Consider the following 16,406-nt stretch of genomic DNA (forward strand, 5'->3'; position numbering starts at 1 on the left):
ATGGTGCATAAAGGGAACAGAAGTCATCCAGAGGTCAGACGATGCCTTGACACAGACACAAGATGTGCACCTGCATGTAATATAATGTACAAAGTAACACATTGGAATATGTTTGGGTTGGGAGGGAGGTGGTCGTTATAAAGGTAGGTATGAGCTGTCATTTCAGTGACAGACATCACGGCAGCAAGACTGAATGTCAACACATGTGCAAAATCCACACATGGAAAGTGTCCCACCTCTGCTTTGAATGCAGAGACTAGTTCACAATCAGCACTTTATATCTTATTATATAGCAGTGAGGACAGTGTTCAATGGTTATATCATGAAGTCCAAAAGTTCCAGAATGTTCATGTAATTTTCAAGTTCAATCAAATATATTAAAATCATATCTTTTTATTTCTTACATATATTATACTGTCTGATAGACTTTTTTTTTTGTTAACCAAAAATGAGTGGCATAGGCTATTTAAACATTCTGAATAGGTTTGTAGTTAAACATTTGGTGGAAATACTTGCTACAAGGGAATTCTCTTAGTGTGAAGGTACAGAATATGAACAGTATGTAAGGGTTGATCAGTGTTATTCACTTCACCTGTGTTCATGTTTTGGGTGATTGGTGTATTTACAGTCTACCCAGTTTATGTGAAGTATTATTTAAACTTTGGAATATCTTTGGAATATATTTGTCCATCAACAGGCCCACAGCTTACAGGGAGGAGCAGAGCTGCATCACAGTGAGTGATGAAGACTCCTACAGCAACCTGGGACACATGAAGAGAGTGAGGCCTGATAGAGGACTGAAGTACAAGCTGCAGGACATCCAGAAACTGCTCCTTAGTGTAATATTTCACATACACACCAACTGTAAAATTAAGTTTTATTTTATAGCTATCAGCAGATATTGCACCCAGCTACTGCAAAACTGTTCATGAGTGCCAAGCAACAAGAAAACATTTGCATTGGCTTCTTGGGCAAACAAAACTAAAAATAAGGCATATACAGGCATAAAAAAGACCATGATCCTCGCAAGACGATGCCCCCATCTTAACATGCAATGCAATTAAATAAATTGTATTCATTCAAATAAATTAAAATATAGCACGAAACGTTCTCATCCTCAAGACAATCACCAATGATGCATTCATGTTGCAATATTGTCAATATTAGGCTATTTCTTACATTACAACTGATCCACTGTTTCCACATTACTGTAGAACCATGAATAATAACTAACACACAGACATGTTGCAGAGAACAGTGTTATGGATTATTTGTTATTAAATAATCATCAGAATAACAGAAGAAATATATACAGTCACAGAGCAGCTCTGACAGGAAGTCTCACTGAACTGCTTCATCAGCCTGATCAGTGTGTTTGCTGCTACCACAAAAGCTTCATTTTATTACAAACTAATCACCAATAGATGAAAGTTTTTACTTTCAGTCTGTGAACAAACATGTGAGCCAGCTGGAAAACTGCTTTTGGAGGAGTTTGGATGTATTTTACAGCATTTTAGGAGAGAAATGAGAGAGAAAAGCCGCTGAGCAGTGCTGTCCGCGGCGGTGAACAGGTGAGGTTTGTTTGCTCCACAAACTAAATGCAGAGAGCATCAGAGCTCTACATGACTTCTATATGAAGACAAACATGTCCGCTATCTGCTGTCTTCACTGTCAGCCTTCAACACTTCTCTCACACTTATTTTTTTACTGTTTTATCACTAGCAGAAAACACAAGTGTTAGACATTCACACTGCTCACAGGAGCCAGCAGCTGGGCTGAGTCTACACGGTTCTCATGGTGTGTTTAAGTGCCGCCTCCTGCCTCGTATACTCCATCAGTCTACCCAGACTCTGAGATTCACGTAGAACTAATCCTCGACCAAACTATGGCAGAAGTAGCTCCAGCTCCCGCAGCCGCCCCGGCTAAAGCCCCCAAGAAGAAGGCAGCAGCAAAGCCCAAGAAGACTGGCCCCAGCGTCAGCGAGCTCATCGTTAAAGCTGTGTCCGCCTCCAAGGAGCGCAGCGGAGTGTCTCTGGCCGCCCTCAAGAAGGCTCTGGCTGCCGGAGGTTACGATGTGGACAAGAACAAGGCCCGCGTTAAGACCGCCGTCAAGAGTCTGGTGACCAAGGGGACACTGGTCCAGACCAAGGGGACCGGGGCCTCCGGCTCCTTCAAGATGAGCAAGAAGGCTGAGGCCAAGCCCGCAAAGAAAGCCGCTCCTAAAGCCAAGAAGCCCGCCGCCAAGAAACCCGCAGCAGCTAAGAAGGCCAAGACAGCAGCCGCTAAGAAATCCCCCAAGAAGGTCAAGAAGCCCGCAGCGGCCAAGAAAGTAGCCAAGAGCCCCAAGAAGGCCGCTAAGAAGCCCGCCAAGAGCCCCAAAAAGGCCGCAAAGAGCCCCAAGAAAGTGGTGAAGAAGGCTCCCGCAGCCAAGAAAGCCCCCGCAAAGAAGGTGGCCAAGCCCAAAGCAAAGAAGGCGGCACCCAAGAAGAAGTGAGCTGTCATCAGTCGTCTGAATCCCATAACCTGATCAAAGGCTCTTTTAAGAGCCACACACCTTTCTGTAAAGAGCATATTCCTAATAGTGTTTTTATAATATAGTATTTTCTCTTCAGTTGAGTTATGATCTGTTGTTTTCCCCTAGTTAAGTGTTTTTACAATAAATGATATATTTCAGACATATCAGTTTGACAGGAGAATGAGCTCATTTGGTCTGAGCAGGAACACAGACACTCACTCAGAATGACATGTATATAACTAACACTTAGCTGTAAGAATTAATACATCATAACAGATATTCTGCAATAACTTCAAATCTGATGGTGTTTATTATGACCAGTAAAAGGCATACAATGACCAATTCATTACTTACTTATTACTTCAGAGCTTCAGTGTGTTTTAGCTGCGCACCAGCTATTGTCAGGTCATTATAATTAAGTCATTTAATAAATACTTATGATGACTAATAATGATTTACTACAGTAAATATATTTATTGACTCATTTTATTGACTCAGTTTTAAGTTTATTTTGATTTATGAATTTGAGGTAGCCTACTACAAAGTTAAGTGTTAACAATGTTTTTATTTGTATTACTGATGAACTGTCAGGCTTGTATTAACTCATTAGAAAATACATGAATACATAAATAATGTGCTTTCTGCAGATGTAATATGTTCTTAATTGCACTTTTTATATAGCTAAGTTGAGATACATTGTACAGGTGGTCAGCAAATTAATAATAATAATAATAATAATAATAATAATAATAATAATAATATTAATAATAATAATAATAATAATAAATAAATGGTCCTAATATCAGTTTTAAATTGTGTTTAACAAACATGAGGATTTGGACTCTTTATCAGGAGTGTGTGGCTCTTAAAAGAGCCTTTGTGTTGTTGAGGAACGGGGCCTTAGATTTACTTCTTGGCGGGTTTCTCGGTCTTCTTGGGCAGCAGCACAGCCTGGATATTGGGCAGCACACCACCCTGAGCGATGGTCACTCCACCCAGCAGCTTGTTGAGCTCCTCGTCGTTGCGGACAGCCAGCTGCAGGTGACGGGGGATGATCCTGGTCTTCTTGTTGTCGCGGGCAGCGTTTCCAGCCAGCTCCAGGATCTCAGCGGTCAGGTACTCCAGCACAGCCGCAAGGTAGACGGGGGCACCGGCACCAACACGCTGGGCATAGTTGCCCTTCCTCAGATGCCTGTGGACACGACCGACTGGGAACTGGAGCCCAGCACGGGATGATCGGGTCTTTGCCTTAGCGCGGGCCTTGCCTCCGGTTTTGCCTCGTCCACTCATGATTTCAGATATTTTCTAGAGTCTCAACTTAGAAAGTGTGGCGAAAATACAGCGAACCTTCCTTTATATGTACACGGAGGAGGGAAAGGACTGATGTCCCACCCACCAGAAAAGAGGCTTTCAGCAGTGCTGTGGAGGGGGAGCCGCTCTCATTTTGGCGGACTTTTTCAAGCTACCTTCGTCCAATAAGCAGCGGAGCTTCAGGCTCCTGCAGGCGGTGCTAAGCTCCAGGAAGAGCCGCTCACCAATCAGGACCCGGAGGTCTGAATTAGCGTCACAGCTCCGCAGCCGCTCCGACTATTTAAAAGCAGCGTTTCCCGGCTATCAAACACTATTTTCTCCTGATCAGAGAAACGAGAAGCAATGGCAAGAACCAAGCAAACCGCCCGTAAATCTACCGGAGGCAAAGCCCCCAGGAAGCAGCTGGCCACCAAGGCTGCCCGTAAGAGCGCCCCGGCCACCGGTGGAGTCAAGAAGCCCCATCGTTACAGGCCCGGTACCGTGGCTCTCAGAGAGATCCGTCGTTACCAGAAATCCACCGAGCTGCTGATCCGCAAGCTGCCCTTCCAGCGTCTGGTCAGAGAAATCGCTCAGGACTTCAAGACCGACCTGCGCTTCCAGAGCTCTGCTGTCATGGCTCTGCAGGAGGCCAGCGAGGCTTACCTGGTCGGTCTGTTCGAGGACACCAACCTGTGCGCCATCCACGCCAAGAGGGTCACCATCATGCCCAAAGACATCCAGTTGGCTCGCCGCATCCGTGGAGAGAGAGCTTAAATTGTCTTCTTCTTTACAAACCACAACGGCTCTTTTCAGAGCCACCTCACCTTTCCTAAAGAGCTGCTTCCTCTGCTGCCTGTACACAATCAATATTTTATTACATTTTAACACATTATCACACAGGTTCATGTAATGTATTATTTCCAAATGACAACTATAACGTGAAAAAAGTCAGTATAATAAGTGTAATCTAAGAGTGCGTCATCAAACATGAATAATCAGACAGGATGACTCACAGAAAGCTGCATAGAGCTTTATTTCTTCAGTTATGTGGAAGTCAATTTGATGAGTGATTAAAGATCACCACCTTGTGGTCAGTCTCTTATTATATGTACAGTAGTAGCTGGAGGGGAAGAGTGAGGACCACAGCTTCTCACAAAGTGATAATACTGCACTTTTATCATGTTATGTCATCACAGCATCATCATGCTAACCAGAGATGTATTGGAGGTTAAAGTTCATTTTTTTCCCCTACATTCAGACTTCCATTAAGCATGACCAAGTTGAAAAACTGCCAGATATACACATAAATTGCTATTTTTTTCTCACTGAGTCTACAATCATTTAACTCCCTGAGCAGAAATCACATCTTTCTGGATTTCTTATAAATATAGTCAGTATTATCTGTGAAGTTAAGGTGTCCATCAGTCACAGTTCCCAAATGTTTAAACCTGTTGACAATTTCTGCAGAGTATGATTGTCAAAGGTTGACATTCATTAGGAGGTTTGTTGTTGCATAAGATAACATCTCTGGTTAAACTTTAATTTCAAACACAACACACTCTCCTCACAATACTGCTGCAGAGAAATTATATGATTAAAATACATTCAGTCCTTTGCAGTGTCCCCTTCACACAAAAGTCCAACCAGTACCATGTTGTCAGCTTAGTTCAGTAAGTTAACATTTGCAAAAACCCTGATGACACTTCTCTGTTTAATCAAACACAACAAGCTCCGCTCTGTCCACATGTCTTTATTCCATCCCCTTCAGATCTACACTTTGAAGATGGGTGCAACCAACATTTGGTGAAGCAACACATGCTGTTCAGATCAGAGTTCAAGCTAGTTTAACTCAGTTATTTTTATATTACAGACTGACTGCATCTCATAGTCAGCTAGGTGATTTTTATTTTTCCAGGTTGCAGCTGCTTCATCTGCAAGGCCTGGGACCCTCACATACCCTGTCCCACCCATAGACATACTATATCAAGCAAAAAGAAAGTACATAAAACACACTAGTTTGGCAGTAATTTGAAAAACAAACAAAATGCAAAATTGTCAGAGCATGAACTTAAAATTTGAATTCCTAATTACCCTGAAAACACTCTTAACACTCTTAACTGCAGACAACCTGAGTTGAGGAGTATTATCCTCCACTATGTCCCTGGTTAGCAGGATGAAGGCGCCCTCTTGTGTCATGCATGAATTTTCACATTTCAATTGTTGAGCTGTTGTGATTTTCACTACAGGTAGACATGTACAAACTTTACTCCATCTTTGGTAGTTTCAAATATATATTGTTATAATATCACTCATCATATAATCATATAATATCACTCTGTGCCAGTTTGTTCAAATAATTTCATACGTTTCAGAATTTCAAAGTTCACATTTAGCTTAAACTGAGGTGTATACAATTAATTTAAACATGTGATTATGATTTACAGAAGACACCTCTATCCTAGACAGCAGACCCTTTACTGTACATGTCAGTCTTTGAAAGAAGTGTAGAGATGGATGAAAGTTTGAACCTTGACAGAAATTATAAACATTTATATTGTACTAATATATGTGTTACCTGAGCAGACCTGGCTGTGGTTCTGTCTTCTGTTACTCTGTATTCATGTGAAAAGTTTACCCCATATTATACATGTAATTGTTTCGGTGACAATGTAATACAAGGCCAATAAACTTGAATCATGATTACATTTTTGATTGGTGCCGACACTTTAGGTTTTTTCGGATGACTTGCTTCATATTAGCTTCAGACAAACCTTTAAATACATTTTTGTACAGAAAGAGGACTGGATTTTACCCCCATCATATTACATTATGATAGTGTTTCCTGAGTTCCCTGAGCTCCAATTTTTTACGAGTTCCTTGTCAGTTAATAAGATCATTGGCAGCATCACCATCTTAACTTTTGAAAAACATCCTTCAATTATTATGAATAATTATAAGGATGGAGATAAATAATTCAATTATTGCTGTATTGATAATATTGGTTGTATTTTATATTTCATTTTTAATTGTATTTCTATGCACTGCAGAATAATACTGTAGCACACTTTTGGTTATTTGTGCACACACAGTAACGAGGACCAGTCTCTGCTAGAAATGTAATAAAGTATATTTAAATACTGGAAACACAAAGGAGCAACTGACTTTTGTTCTCTAACTTGAGTCATTGAGCTGAATACAGCTGCACTATATATTTTAACCACAAGGTGTCACTGTTATGAATCTAAAGTCTAAATGTAACACTACAGAGGTGCTCCTCATACACAAAAATCTACAATTCACACTTTCATACACACTTTTATATTTATTTTTTTAATCTGTTTTCAGAGATAAACTACAGGACATCCTGAAGGAGCAATGGACAAACATCTCACTGACAGTGACTGAAGTGGACGTTTTACTGTCAGTTTCACAACCAGAGCCCAAGAACGAAGCTGAGTTCTTAAAATATTCACATAAAATCACTCTGGATTAGAACACTGCCTACATATATTAGTTATTTTTTGATCAGGTCCTGAGTAGAGAGAGTCTGACTGGACTTGTTATTGGGAGGTGGAATGGAGTGGGATTTTATGTAGCAGTCACATACAAGAGTATCAGCAGAAAAGGAGACTGAAATGGGCTTTAAAATGTAACAAAAAAAGTTATACATTTTGGAACAATGTCTCATCTCCCATCTCAGGTCCTTGTTCCTCCAGACTAGGAGTGTACCTGGATCACAGAGCAGGTATTCTGTCCTTCTACAGCGTCTCTGAAACCATGACTCTCCTCCACAGAGTCCAGACCACATTCACTCAGCCTCTCTATGCTGGACTCTGGTTTAATTATGTTATATAAACTCAAATAGACAGCAGTCTGTGTTGTTGTTCTCTTTGGTTTTCATTTGTTGTTCGGTTGGTGTTTGAGTTTCTGTAAATGTCAGTTTCCTGTCTTTTTATTAATGGAGGCAATTTTAACCTTTAATTACATCTATCAGATGAAAATCTAAACTTCTCTTTGTTCTAAATCTCAGTTTCATGTCTTCATTGATACATTTCTTGTTGTTCTCTTCAGCATCTTAAACAGAGAAAATAGCACATTATCCTTTATTTTATACACTTTGTTCTCATCACGCTGTAAATTTGTAAAGAAAAGTGGTATACAAATGTAACTATCATGAACAATCAATAAGGAGATCATTTCCCATTATTCACCATTTACATCTTGAATAAAACAGTTCATATCAACAATAAATAATATGTTCTTCTCTCCTAATTTCAGGATTTCATTTACAGCTTCTGTGAAAATGTGAATGTGTTTTCTATAACACAGAAATAATATTTGATTTGTACATTTCATCAATGTAGACATTTTCTTATTTCAATTTTTGGCCAGGGCCCTGTGATGGTTAAATCATCTGCTGAAAAAAAATCTCAGAAAAGGTAAAAAGTAAAAAACAAAAAACAAAAAACAAAAAAACCTCCCTCTACACTCTTCCATCCTCTTCCAGTACACCATCACAATGGTCAGTCAGCAAACATAAAAAAGTAATAAGAAAATATATTAAAATTAAAAAAAAACTTAAATCTCTCATTTACAAAAGTATTCAGATATTATGTTGTGGCACTCCAAATTATGTGTATATTACAGACTGACTGCATCTCACAGTCATATAGGTGATTTTTATTCTTTCAGGCTGCAGCTACCATGGACCCTGTCCCACCCATAGACATACCATATTATATCAAGCAAAAAGCATGTAAATAAAACACACTTGTATGGCAGTAATAAAAAAACAAACAAATAAAGAAAAAAAAGCAAAGTTTTCAGCAGTTTAACTTAACATTTGCCTTCCTAATGACTCTTGTCAGTTTCATATCAACATTTATCAACATTTTATTACCTTGAAAACACATTCTTAACACTCTTAACTGTAGACAAACTGAAGTGCGGCTGCCACAAGTTTACATAGAGAGTGCATGGCAAGTCGCTGCAGGCTGCTTTTCGCCACTCTCCGTGTGTTCCCAGTGTAACCTGAGATGTCCCTGGTTAGCAGGATGAAGGCGTCCTCTTGTGTCCTTTATCAGTTTTCAGATTTCAGTTGTTGAGCTGTTGTGATTTTCACTTCATGAAGACATGTACAATACAGACTTAAGAAAAGTGCAGTCTCATCACTTTGTGAGCAGCTGTGGTCCTCACACATTTACTCTGTCTTTGCCAGCTTCAAAAATATGTAATATCACGTTGTGTCAGTTTGTTCAAATAATTTCATACTTTTCAGAATTAGCAGCTCAAATTGAGGTGTGTACAAATAATTTACATGTGTTATTATATTTACAGAATCAGTGCAGACAAGTGAAAACACCTCTAACCTGGACAGCAGACCCTCTACTGGTCATCTTCACTCTGTCAGTTTAAAAAAAAAGAGATTTAGAGATAGACAAAAGTTTGAACATTGATATAAACTATAAACATTTTAGATTGTATTAATATACATATGTTACATCAGCAGACCTGGCTGTGATTCTCTCTTCTGTTTCTCTGTATTAATGTGAAACGTTAACCCCATATTACACATGTAATTGTTTCAATGTAATTTACAGAGAACATTAAAGACAATGTAATACAAGGCCAGTAGACTTGAATCAGTATTACATTCTTGGTTGGTGTGGACACTTCAGGGTCTCTTATTAGCGTCAAATAAACCTTTAAAGAAGGAGGACTGTGGATTTAGTCCTCCATCACTTACATTATGAAGGGATCTTCTGACGGTCAGTATGAACATGAGGAATGATTACAGCAAGAAAAACATCTTTTAGTGTTCATTTGAGCTCCTGACTGTTATTTTAACAGACTTGAAAAATTGGTCTAGTAGTTTCTGTTTACATATAAAGTCATTTCTTCATTAAATTGTACACTAGAATAACTTTGTAGATCATTTCCATTGGTAACATGTATTTAAAGGTTATGGTAGCCCAGTAATGTTTATCATCAAAAAGATAATAATAATAATAATTAGTATTTATAATGTTATTTTTGTCATATTGTTTGTATCTGTCCTTTAACATTAAAAACCGGAAACCTATAAGTAACACATTTACTGATGTATTTAAATATATTTTATTAAAACAAAAGCTCACTACACATTACAGTAAACCTACATTATACTTAATAACACATCTGAACACAGAAATGTGCTTGTCTTCAGTCATTCATAAACTGTATTGTGATGTGATATAAGAGCAGTCTGACATTTTTAATGTTTTCATGTCCAACAAGAACAATGAACTGTTTCTACACAACAGCACAATGTTAGCTGTCAGGTTCACCCGCCAAATGTCACAGAAAAACACAATATGGAGGGAAAGCCATGAAACAGACCACTGTGCTTTGAAAAACTTCGTGGGAGGATCTGTTAAATCTGATCCCGCCCACAAAGTACGCGCAAACTGTCCTCTTTTAGGTCCGCAGACAAGCTCTAAATATAGAAGCTGCACTCCAAACCTCACGTTCATCTTTTAACTTGTTTGAAAGAACATTAGTAAAAATGAGTGGAAGAGGCAAGGGAGGAAAGGGACTCGGTAAAGGAGGCGCCAAGCGTCACCGTAAAGTTCTCCGTGATAACATCCAGGGAATCACCAAACCCGCCATCCGCCGTCTGGCTCGCCGCGGTGGTGTCAAGCGTATCTCCGGTCTGATCTACGAGGAGACCCGCGGTGTGTTGAAGGTCTTCCTGGAGAATGTCATCCGTGATGCCGTCACCTACACCGAGCACGCCAAGAGAAAGACCGTGACCGCCATGGATGTGGTTTATGCTCTGAAGAGGCAGGGACGCACCCTGTACGGTTTCGGAGGTTAAATCTGATCCTGACCCTCTGATAGTCAAACACAAAGGCTCTTTTAAGAGCCACCCACCTCCTCTAAGAGTTGTCCTTACCTATATCAACTACTGTGTACTGTATATTTAACTATATCATCAATAGGTATAAGTATCTGAGTGACATACAGCTGAAGTAACCTGCAATTAACACTTGCCTGAGAGGATGATCTGTAATTCAGACCGAAAACGTTAATTACATGTCAGACAACCAGAAAATGCAGTGTGTCAATGGAGATCATTTGAAGGGTAAATTAAATTGTACGAAAAACATGTTTTACTGTACAACTTGAATTAAATGTAAGAGCTTTCCTATTTCACTTTGGAGCATGAAATACACCAGTATGGTTTTGTATAAAAGTAATTGTGTCTACATGAAATAAACTTGATAATGCTTACCTTTTTAAATAAGACTAATTTTCAAGTGACCAGATTATGACTGCTTAATGTTTGCTTCCTCAAATTATAAAACTATCACTGATAGTATAGTATACTATTCTACTTGATTGAAATTCATAGATTCTTATGTATTATATTAAATGATGGCATTGTTCTTTTTTAACCCTGTATATATTTATATTATCTTGGGCTTTTTTTTATTTGGTTGATGTGGACCTGCGGATGTGTCCATGAATAAAGTTTCATTTCTTTCTATAGTTTGTTCATGATTTATTTCTGGATTTTTTGCCTTGTCATTTCACCTTGTATACATTTATTCATTTCCTGATTGTTGGATGTTTTTGATTTGTAGATTGCTCATCTTGTTCTGTCCTTTCTAGAAACAGTCTGAACACTTCATGTATTTATTGTATGTAAGTCAGATGCTATGTTAAGTAAATGACGAGAAGTATTAACATGTGCATTTATGTATAGCAGCAGCGTCACCCTGGTCAAATTATACAGTGCAGCCATATTCAGTTAAATGCAGTCTGGTCGCATGAAAACAAAAATACACTAGATGAAAAAAAACAAAACAAACAAAAAACTTCTTGGTTGATTTAATGGTAGACGAATATTTTCCCACAAACACTGAAAATCTTCAATCAGTTGAGATTAAATTGGTTGTGTGAGTTCATTATTGGATTTTTTTTTAAGTTTGTTTTAAGATCAAAGAAAACCAGCGTGTAACATTGAACAAAGGAATAAAGCTCTTAGTTGAAGGAGTGGGTGGTCCTGAAAAGGACCTTTGGGTTGTTGGTACAAACAGCACTTGTTTACTTGGAGCTGGTGTACTTTGTGACGGCCTTGGTGCCCTCAGACACGGCGTGTTTGGCCAGCTCACCGGGCAGCAGCAGGCGGACGGCGGTCTGGATCTCCCTGGAGGTGATGGTGGAGCGCTTGTTGTAGTGAGCAAGGCGGGAAGCCTCACCAGCAATACGCTCAAAGATGTCACCAACAAAGGAGTTCATGATGCCCATGGCCTTGGAGGAGATACCGGTATCAGGGTGGACCTGCTTCAGCACCTTGTACACGTAGATGGCATAGCTCTCCTTCCTTGTCTTTCTCTTCTTCTTGCCGGTCTTGGTGGCCTTAGACACGGCCTTCTTGGAGCCTTTCTTGGGTGCTTTGACTGGATCGGGCATGGTTATCTTCGCAGATTTCCACAGACGAATAACTTCAACAGCTTCAACCAGCCTCTAAATGTTCATCTGATGCAAATTATCTGTGCTGTTGCTCGAACAGGATTGGCTTTCTGTTAGTGAGACTGAGCATGCGCAACACAAGACACCGCCCCAACCTTTGAGGAACCATCTGAGCGCCTTTTTACTGAAAGAGCGCCAATCTCATTTGAAGAGTATCCACTGTTTATAATATAATATGCTTTACAAAAGTCCATAACTATAGAGATATAAACATAATTTATTTAGATTGAATATTCCACAAACTGACATATTTTACTGATCTATGATAAAACATATAAAACATAAAAAATAATTTCATCAATCTTTAATCCACATAAATAACAATACTCTCTCATGCTGGATTCAGCTGACACATGAAGATCATGTTTCTCTGATCTCCACAAAACAATAACAGTGATTCCTGCACTCTTATAACAGGATGGCATGTCACTTTTTATTGGAATAATTTGATTTCTAATATTTCCTGGATAAAGGTCTGGACTTACTTAACACACAAATACATGTTCAAGTCAAATGTTTCATATAAGATAATTAATCCTTCCAGGTAACCTTCTAATGATCAACTCTATTGACACTTCATGTGTTTTCTCTGAGCACTTTAATGAATGTGCCTCTTTGTTTTTTAGAAATGGCATGATTTATCTTTATAAATCTATCCATCATTGCTCTCAACTGGTCACTTTAAATATTCATTAGTGTGCTTCCTGTAACATGTCTTTATGAATCAGTCATTGTCACTCATGCCTTATAGTCCTGATGAACTCAACCTTGCAGGAAACAAAGTTTTAGCTCATGTTAAAGACAGGCGTGTTGTTCAATAAGTAACCTGCCGATATTATCAGGCTATTTTTCTATATTCATCTTTTAGAGGTCAAATAAACAGGAGCACTCAGTGGGCAATCCTGCTCTACTTATCAGCTTTTCAGACTCCTTTAACATTGACACTTTATTCAAAACAGGCATTTTATCATGAATTACTATCTACTTATTTCCTGATACAAAGTGTACAAGTCTAGGAGGAGGTGGGTGGCCAGCACTAGTTTGGATCTCAGGGTCTTATGATTGCGTCAAGACTCCATTGAAGTTAAGACACTTGATGTATAATATAGGCATCATATGGGTAACATTTCTTCAGGATTTTTCCTGATGTATCAAACCCTATGAACATAGTTCGTGATATAGTTACTGCAAAACACAAACAGGACAACTCTTAGAGAAGGTGGGTGGCTCTTAAAAGAGCCTTTGTGTTTGACTATCAGCGGGTCAGGATCAGATTTAACCTCCGAAACCGTACAGGGTGCGTCCCTGCCTCTTGAGAGCATAAACCACATCCATGGCGGTCACGGTCTTTCTCTTGGCGTGCTCGGTGTAGGTGACGGCATCACGGATGACATTCTCCAGGAAGACCTTCAACACACCGCGGGTCTCCTCGTAGATCAGACCGGAGATACGCTTGACACCACCGCGGCGAGCCAGACGGCGGATGGCGGGTTTGGTGATTCCCTGGATGTTATCACGGAGAACTTTACGGTGACGCTTGGCGCCTCCTTTTCCGAGTCCCTTTCCTCCCTTGCCTCTTCCACTCATGTTTACTAGACTTCTTTGAACAAATCAAAAGACGAATGTGAGACATGGAGTGCAGCTTCTGTATTTAGAGCTTGTCTGCGGACCTAAAAGAGGACAGCTGGCGCGGATTTGCTGGGCGGGATCAGATTCAGCAGATCCGCCCACGCAGTTACTCCAACGCAAAGTGATCGCTTTTTTTTGGGCGTTTTTCCCTTTTTTTAACCTGACAGCTAACATAGTGCTGTTGGTTGGAAACAGATCCCTAAGCTGAAATGTTTGTATTGTTCTTGGTGGACATGTAAAGAAGCTGAATGTGACACTGCTCTCATATAATACTTTATAATAAGCAGTTTTATGTGCTCACACGCGTTACAATATATTAAATATCATGTAGTTGTAGTGTGTTGTGAGTTTTTGTGATAATAAAAGATACAAATAAATCAGTAAACAATTAAAATTTAGTTTTAAACATATGCACAGAAGTTACAATGTGTATCTTCTAAATGAAAAACTTTCAGAAAATTTATTTTTGAATGAGAAGGAAAATAAATGTTGAGAGTCAGTAAATATAACCGTCATAAAATTACTATAATAGATGTGATGGCTAAAAAAACAAAAAACAATGTTTGAAAATATAAGATTATGTTATGTAAAGTTAATATGAGGCCATGAGGCTTGTCTGTGGTTGGGACGGGTCCGTGAGGGTCCTGGGCCTTACTGATGAGGGAGCTACGGCCTGGAGGAGCAAAAATCACCTAACTGACTGTGAGATGCAGTCAGTCTGTAATATAAAAATAATTCCCACAGCAAAAGATATGACTATTTTTGCAAATGGGAGGTTTCAGTTTTTGATTTTACTACATTTGTAAAAACACATTTTTCTGAGTCAGAAAGCTTTCACTTTCACACAGCACAGAAGCCAACAGAGTTACAGATTCCACATATATAAAAGATTTAATTTATTTCATTTAAAATTCAGTCACCATTCATCTCTGCACACTTCTGCTCATCTTTGTCAGAGCGGCCTCAGACTATAAATCTCAAACCAGAGATGTGCATTGTGGAATATAATAGCTGTGATATGATGGACAGCAGGATGGATACAGGGAAACACACATACAGTATGTAAGATGCTGCCTGTAGTCACACAGTGTGTATGTCAATATAGACTCACAACAGAAATACAATACTTGAGTAGATAGTTGGTCAGAATCTCAGCCTATCTGTTTTATGTTGAAAGCGGCACATGTAGCGCTAAATGTCCAGCAGGGGGCAACAGTGCAACTACAAAACTAAAGTCCATGAATACCTAACTCTGCTTTCATTAAAGCACATTACAGAGAGCTCAAAGCTGACTTCACTCCTTTTATTAAACATCATGACAGCTTTTTATCTTCAACTTGTGATCAGGAGCCAGAACATGATTATCACAACAAATCAAATATGACGATATAGCACCTGAACATGAATCCTATGCATAAAACAGATCAGCTGCTGCTGATGTTCAAATATGACCAAGCAGTTACGGTCAGAGCTGTTCATGTGCATTCAGCAGTTTTCAAGTTGTTAATACAGTTTGAAACTAGAGACTTTATGAAATCTGATTGACCAAAATTGATTTAGCGAAAGCAGATTTATTCATTTTATGATTTAATGTGATACCTGATACAGTTTTCATGTTTCATTTGGTGTAATTGTTAGTTTAGTTTAGTTTAGTTGAAACTGAGTTTGAGTGATAACTGAGGAATCTTAACAACATACATCTTCACAAAACATCGTATATGAACTCTTAATGGCTTAAAACTAAAATGAACATGTGAATTGTTTCTGATATTTATTCTGATTGGGCTGAATGCAGCTTCTAATATATTTCTGTACTAATTCACAAAGTGATGAAAACAAAATATCAATGATGAAGAACATTTCTGCTGTTTTCTCTGTTTACCATGCTGAAGTGGAGGGCAAACAACATCTAATACATCAATACAAACTTTAAACTTGATTTCTATTTACTAATTTGAATTTGCACTATTTCTTTCTTGTATTTCCAAGGTAAACAATACTCAGTTTTCTTCTGTATGGAAGTGCATGATGAAAAGGACAATAAAGTAGATTCTGAATTTTGAATGTTGAAGCTTGAACTACCATTCAGAGGTAAAGGACATGGAAGTTAGTAGTTTGGTTCATATTTGCATCTGAATAAATGTCAGTTAAGTTGAACATCATCATGAGCAGTGATGATCATAAAAACACAAAGGAAAAAGTGACATTTAGAGAAACTCAAAACAACAGCAGAAAAAGAAATAAAATATAAATGTTTTGAAAATTTCATTCAGTTGACAGCTGATCTCAGTGCAGTTCAGAAACATGGAGACAAAAAGACGAATAATTACAACACAGAATCTGACACATTAAGTCTGAAATGACTTTTATCTATTTGAGTTTACTGAACTCAGCTTTGGCTCCACACAAAAGAATCACTGCATAAAACCAGAGTCCAGCATAGAGAGGCTGAGTG

The 16,406-nt window shown here is 38.8% G+C and overlaps 3 protein-coding genes and 1 pseudogene across 3 annotated transcripts; 2 read left to right on the forward strand and 2 right to left on the reverse strand.

Annotated features, from left to right (window-relative positions):
• The first annotated feature begins 1,885 nt into the window (after positions 1-1,885).
• LOC128369438 (histone H1-like) lies at positions 1,886-2,494 on the forward strand. Its single transcript, XM_053330479.1, has one exon. The coding sequence runs from the start codon at positions 1,886-1,888 to the stop codon at positions 2,492-2,494; it is 609 nt and encodes a 202-aa protein (XP_053186454.1).
• A 927-nt stretch (positions 2,495-3,421) lies between these two features.
• Positions 3,422-16,406, reverse strand: part of LOC128369469 (histone H2AX-like) — a 46,938-nt pseudogene continuing 33,953 nt past the window's right edge.
• On the forward strand, positions 4,166-10,661 carry LOC128369486 (histone H3-like). The gene is made up of 2 exons (XM_053330535.1): positions 4,166-4,497; positions 10,337-10,661. The coding sequence occupies exons 1-2, from the start codon at positions 4,169-4,171 to the stop codon at positions 10,659-10,661; spliced, it is 654 nt and encodes a 217-aa protein (XP_053186510.1). The 5' UTR covers positions 4,166-4,168.
• Positions 11,870-12,262, reverse strand: LOC128369461 (histone H2B 3-like). Its single transcript, XM_053330511.1, has one exon. The coding sequence runs from the start codon at positions 12,260-12,262 to the stop codon at positions 11,894-11,896; it is 369 nt and encodes a 122-aa protein (XP_053186486.1). The 3' UTR covers positions 11,870-11,893.

Source organism: Scomber japonicus, chromosome 12, assembly GCF_027409825.1.
Source record: "Scomber japonicus isolate fScoJap1 chromosome 12, fScoJap1.pri, whole genome shotgun sequence".
Taxonomy (NCBI): domain Eukaryota; kingdom Metazoa; phylum Chordata; class Actinopteri; order Scombriformes; family Scombridae; genus Scomber; species Scomber japonicus.

Excerpts from the sequence above, each read along its gene's own strand:
- LOC128369438 (XM_053330479.1), top strand. The coding sequence starts at position 1,886 with ATGGCAGAAGTAGCTCCAGCTCCCGCAGCCGCCCCGGCTAAAGCCCCC.
- LOC128369486 (XM_053330535.1), top strand. The coding sequence starts at position 4,169 with ATGGCAAGAACCAAGCAAACCGCCCGTAAATCTACCGGAGGCAAAGCC. Across the intron at positions 4,498-10,336 it reads CTGTTCGAGGACACCAACCT|AACATTAGTAAAAATGAGTG; the intron begins GTGCGCCATCCA and ends CTTGTTTGAAAG.
- LOC128369461 (XM_053330511.1), bottom strand. The coding sequence starts at position 12,262 with ATGCCCGATCCAGTCAAAGCACCCAAGAAAGGCTCCAAGAAGGCCGTG.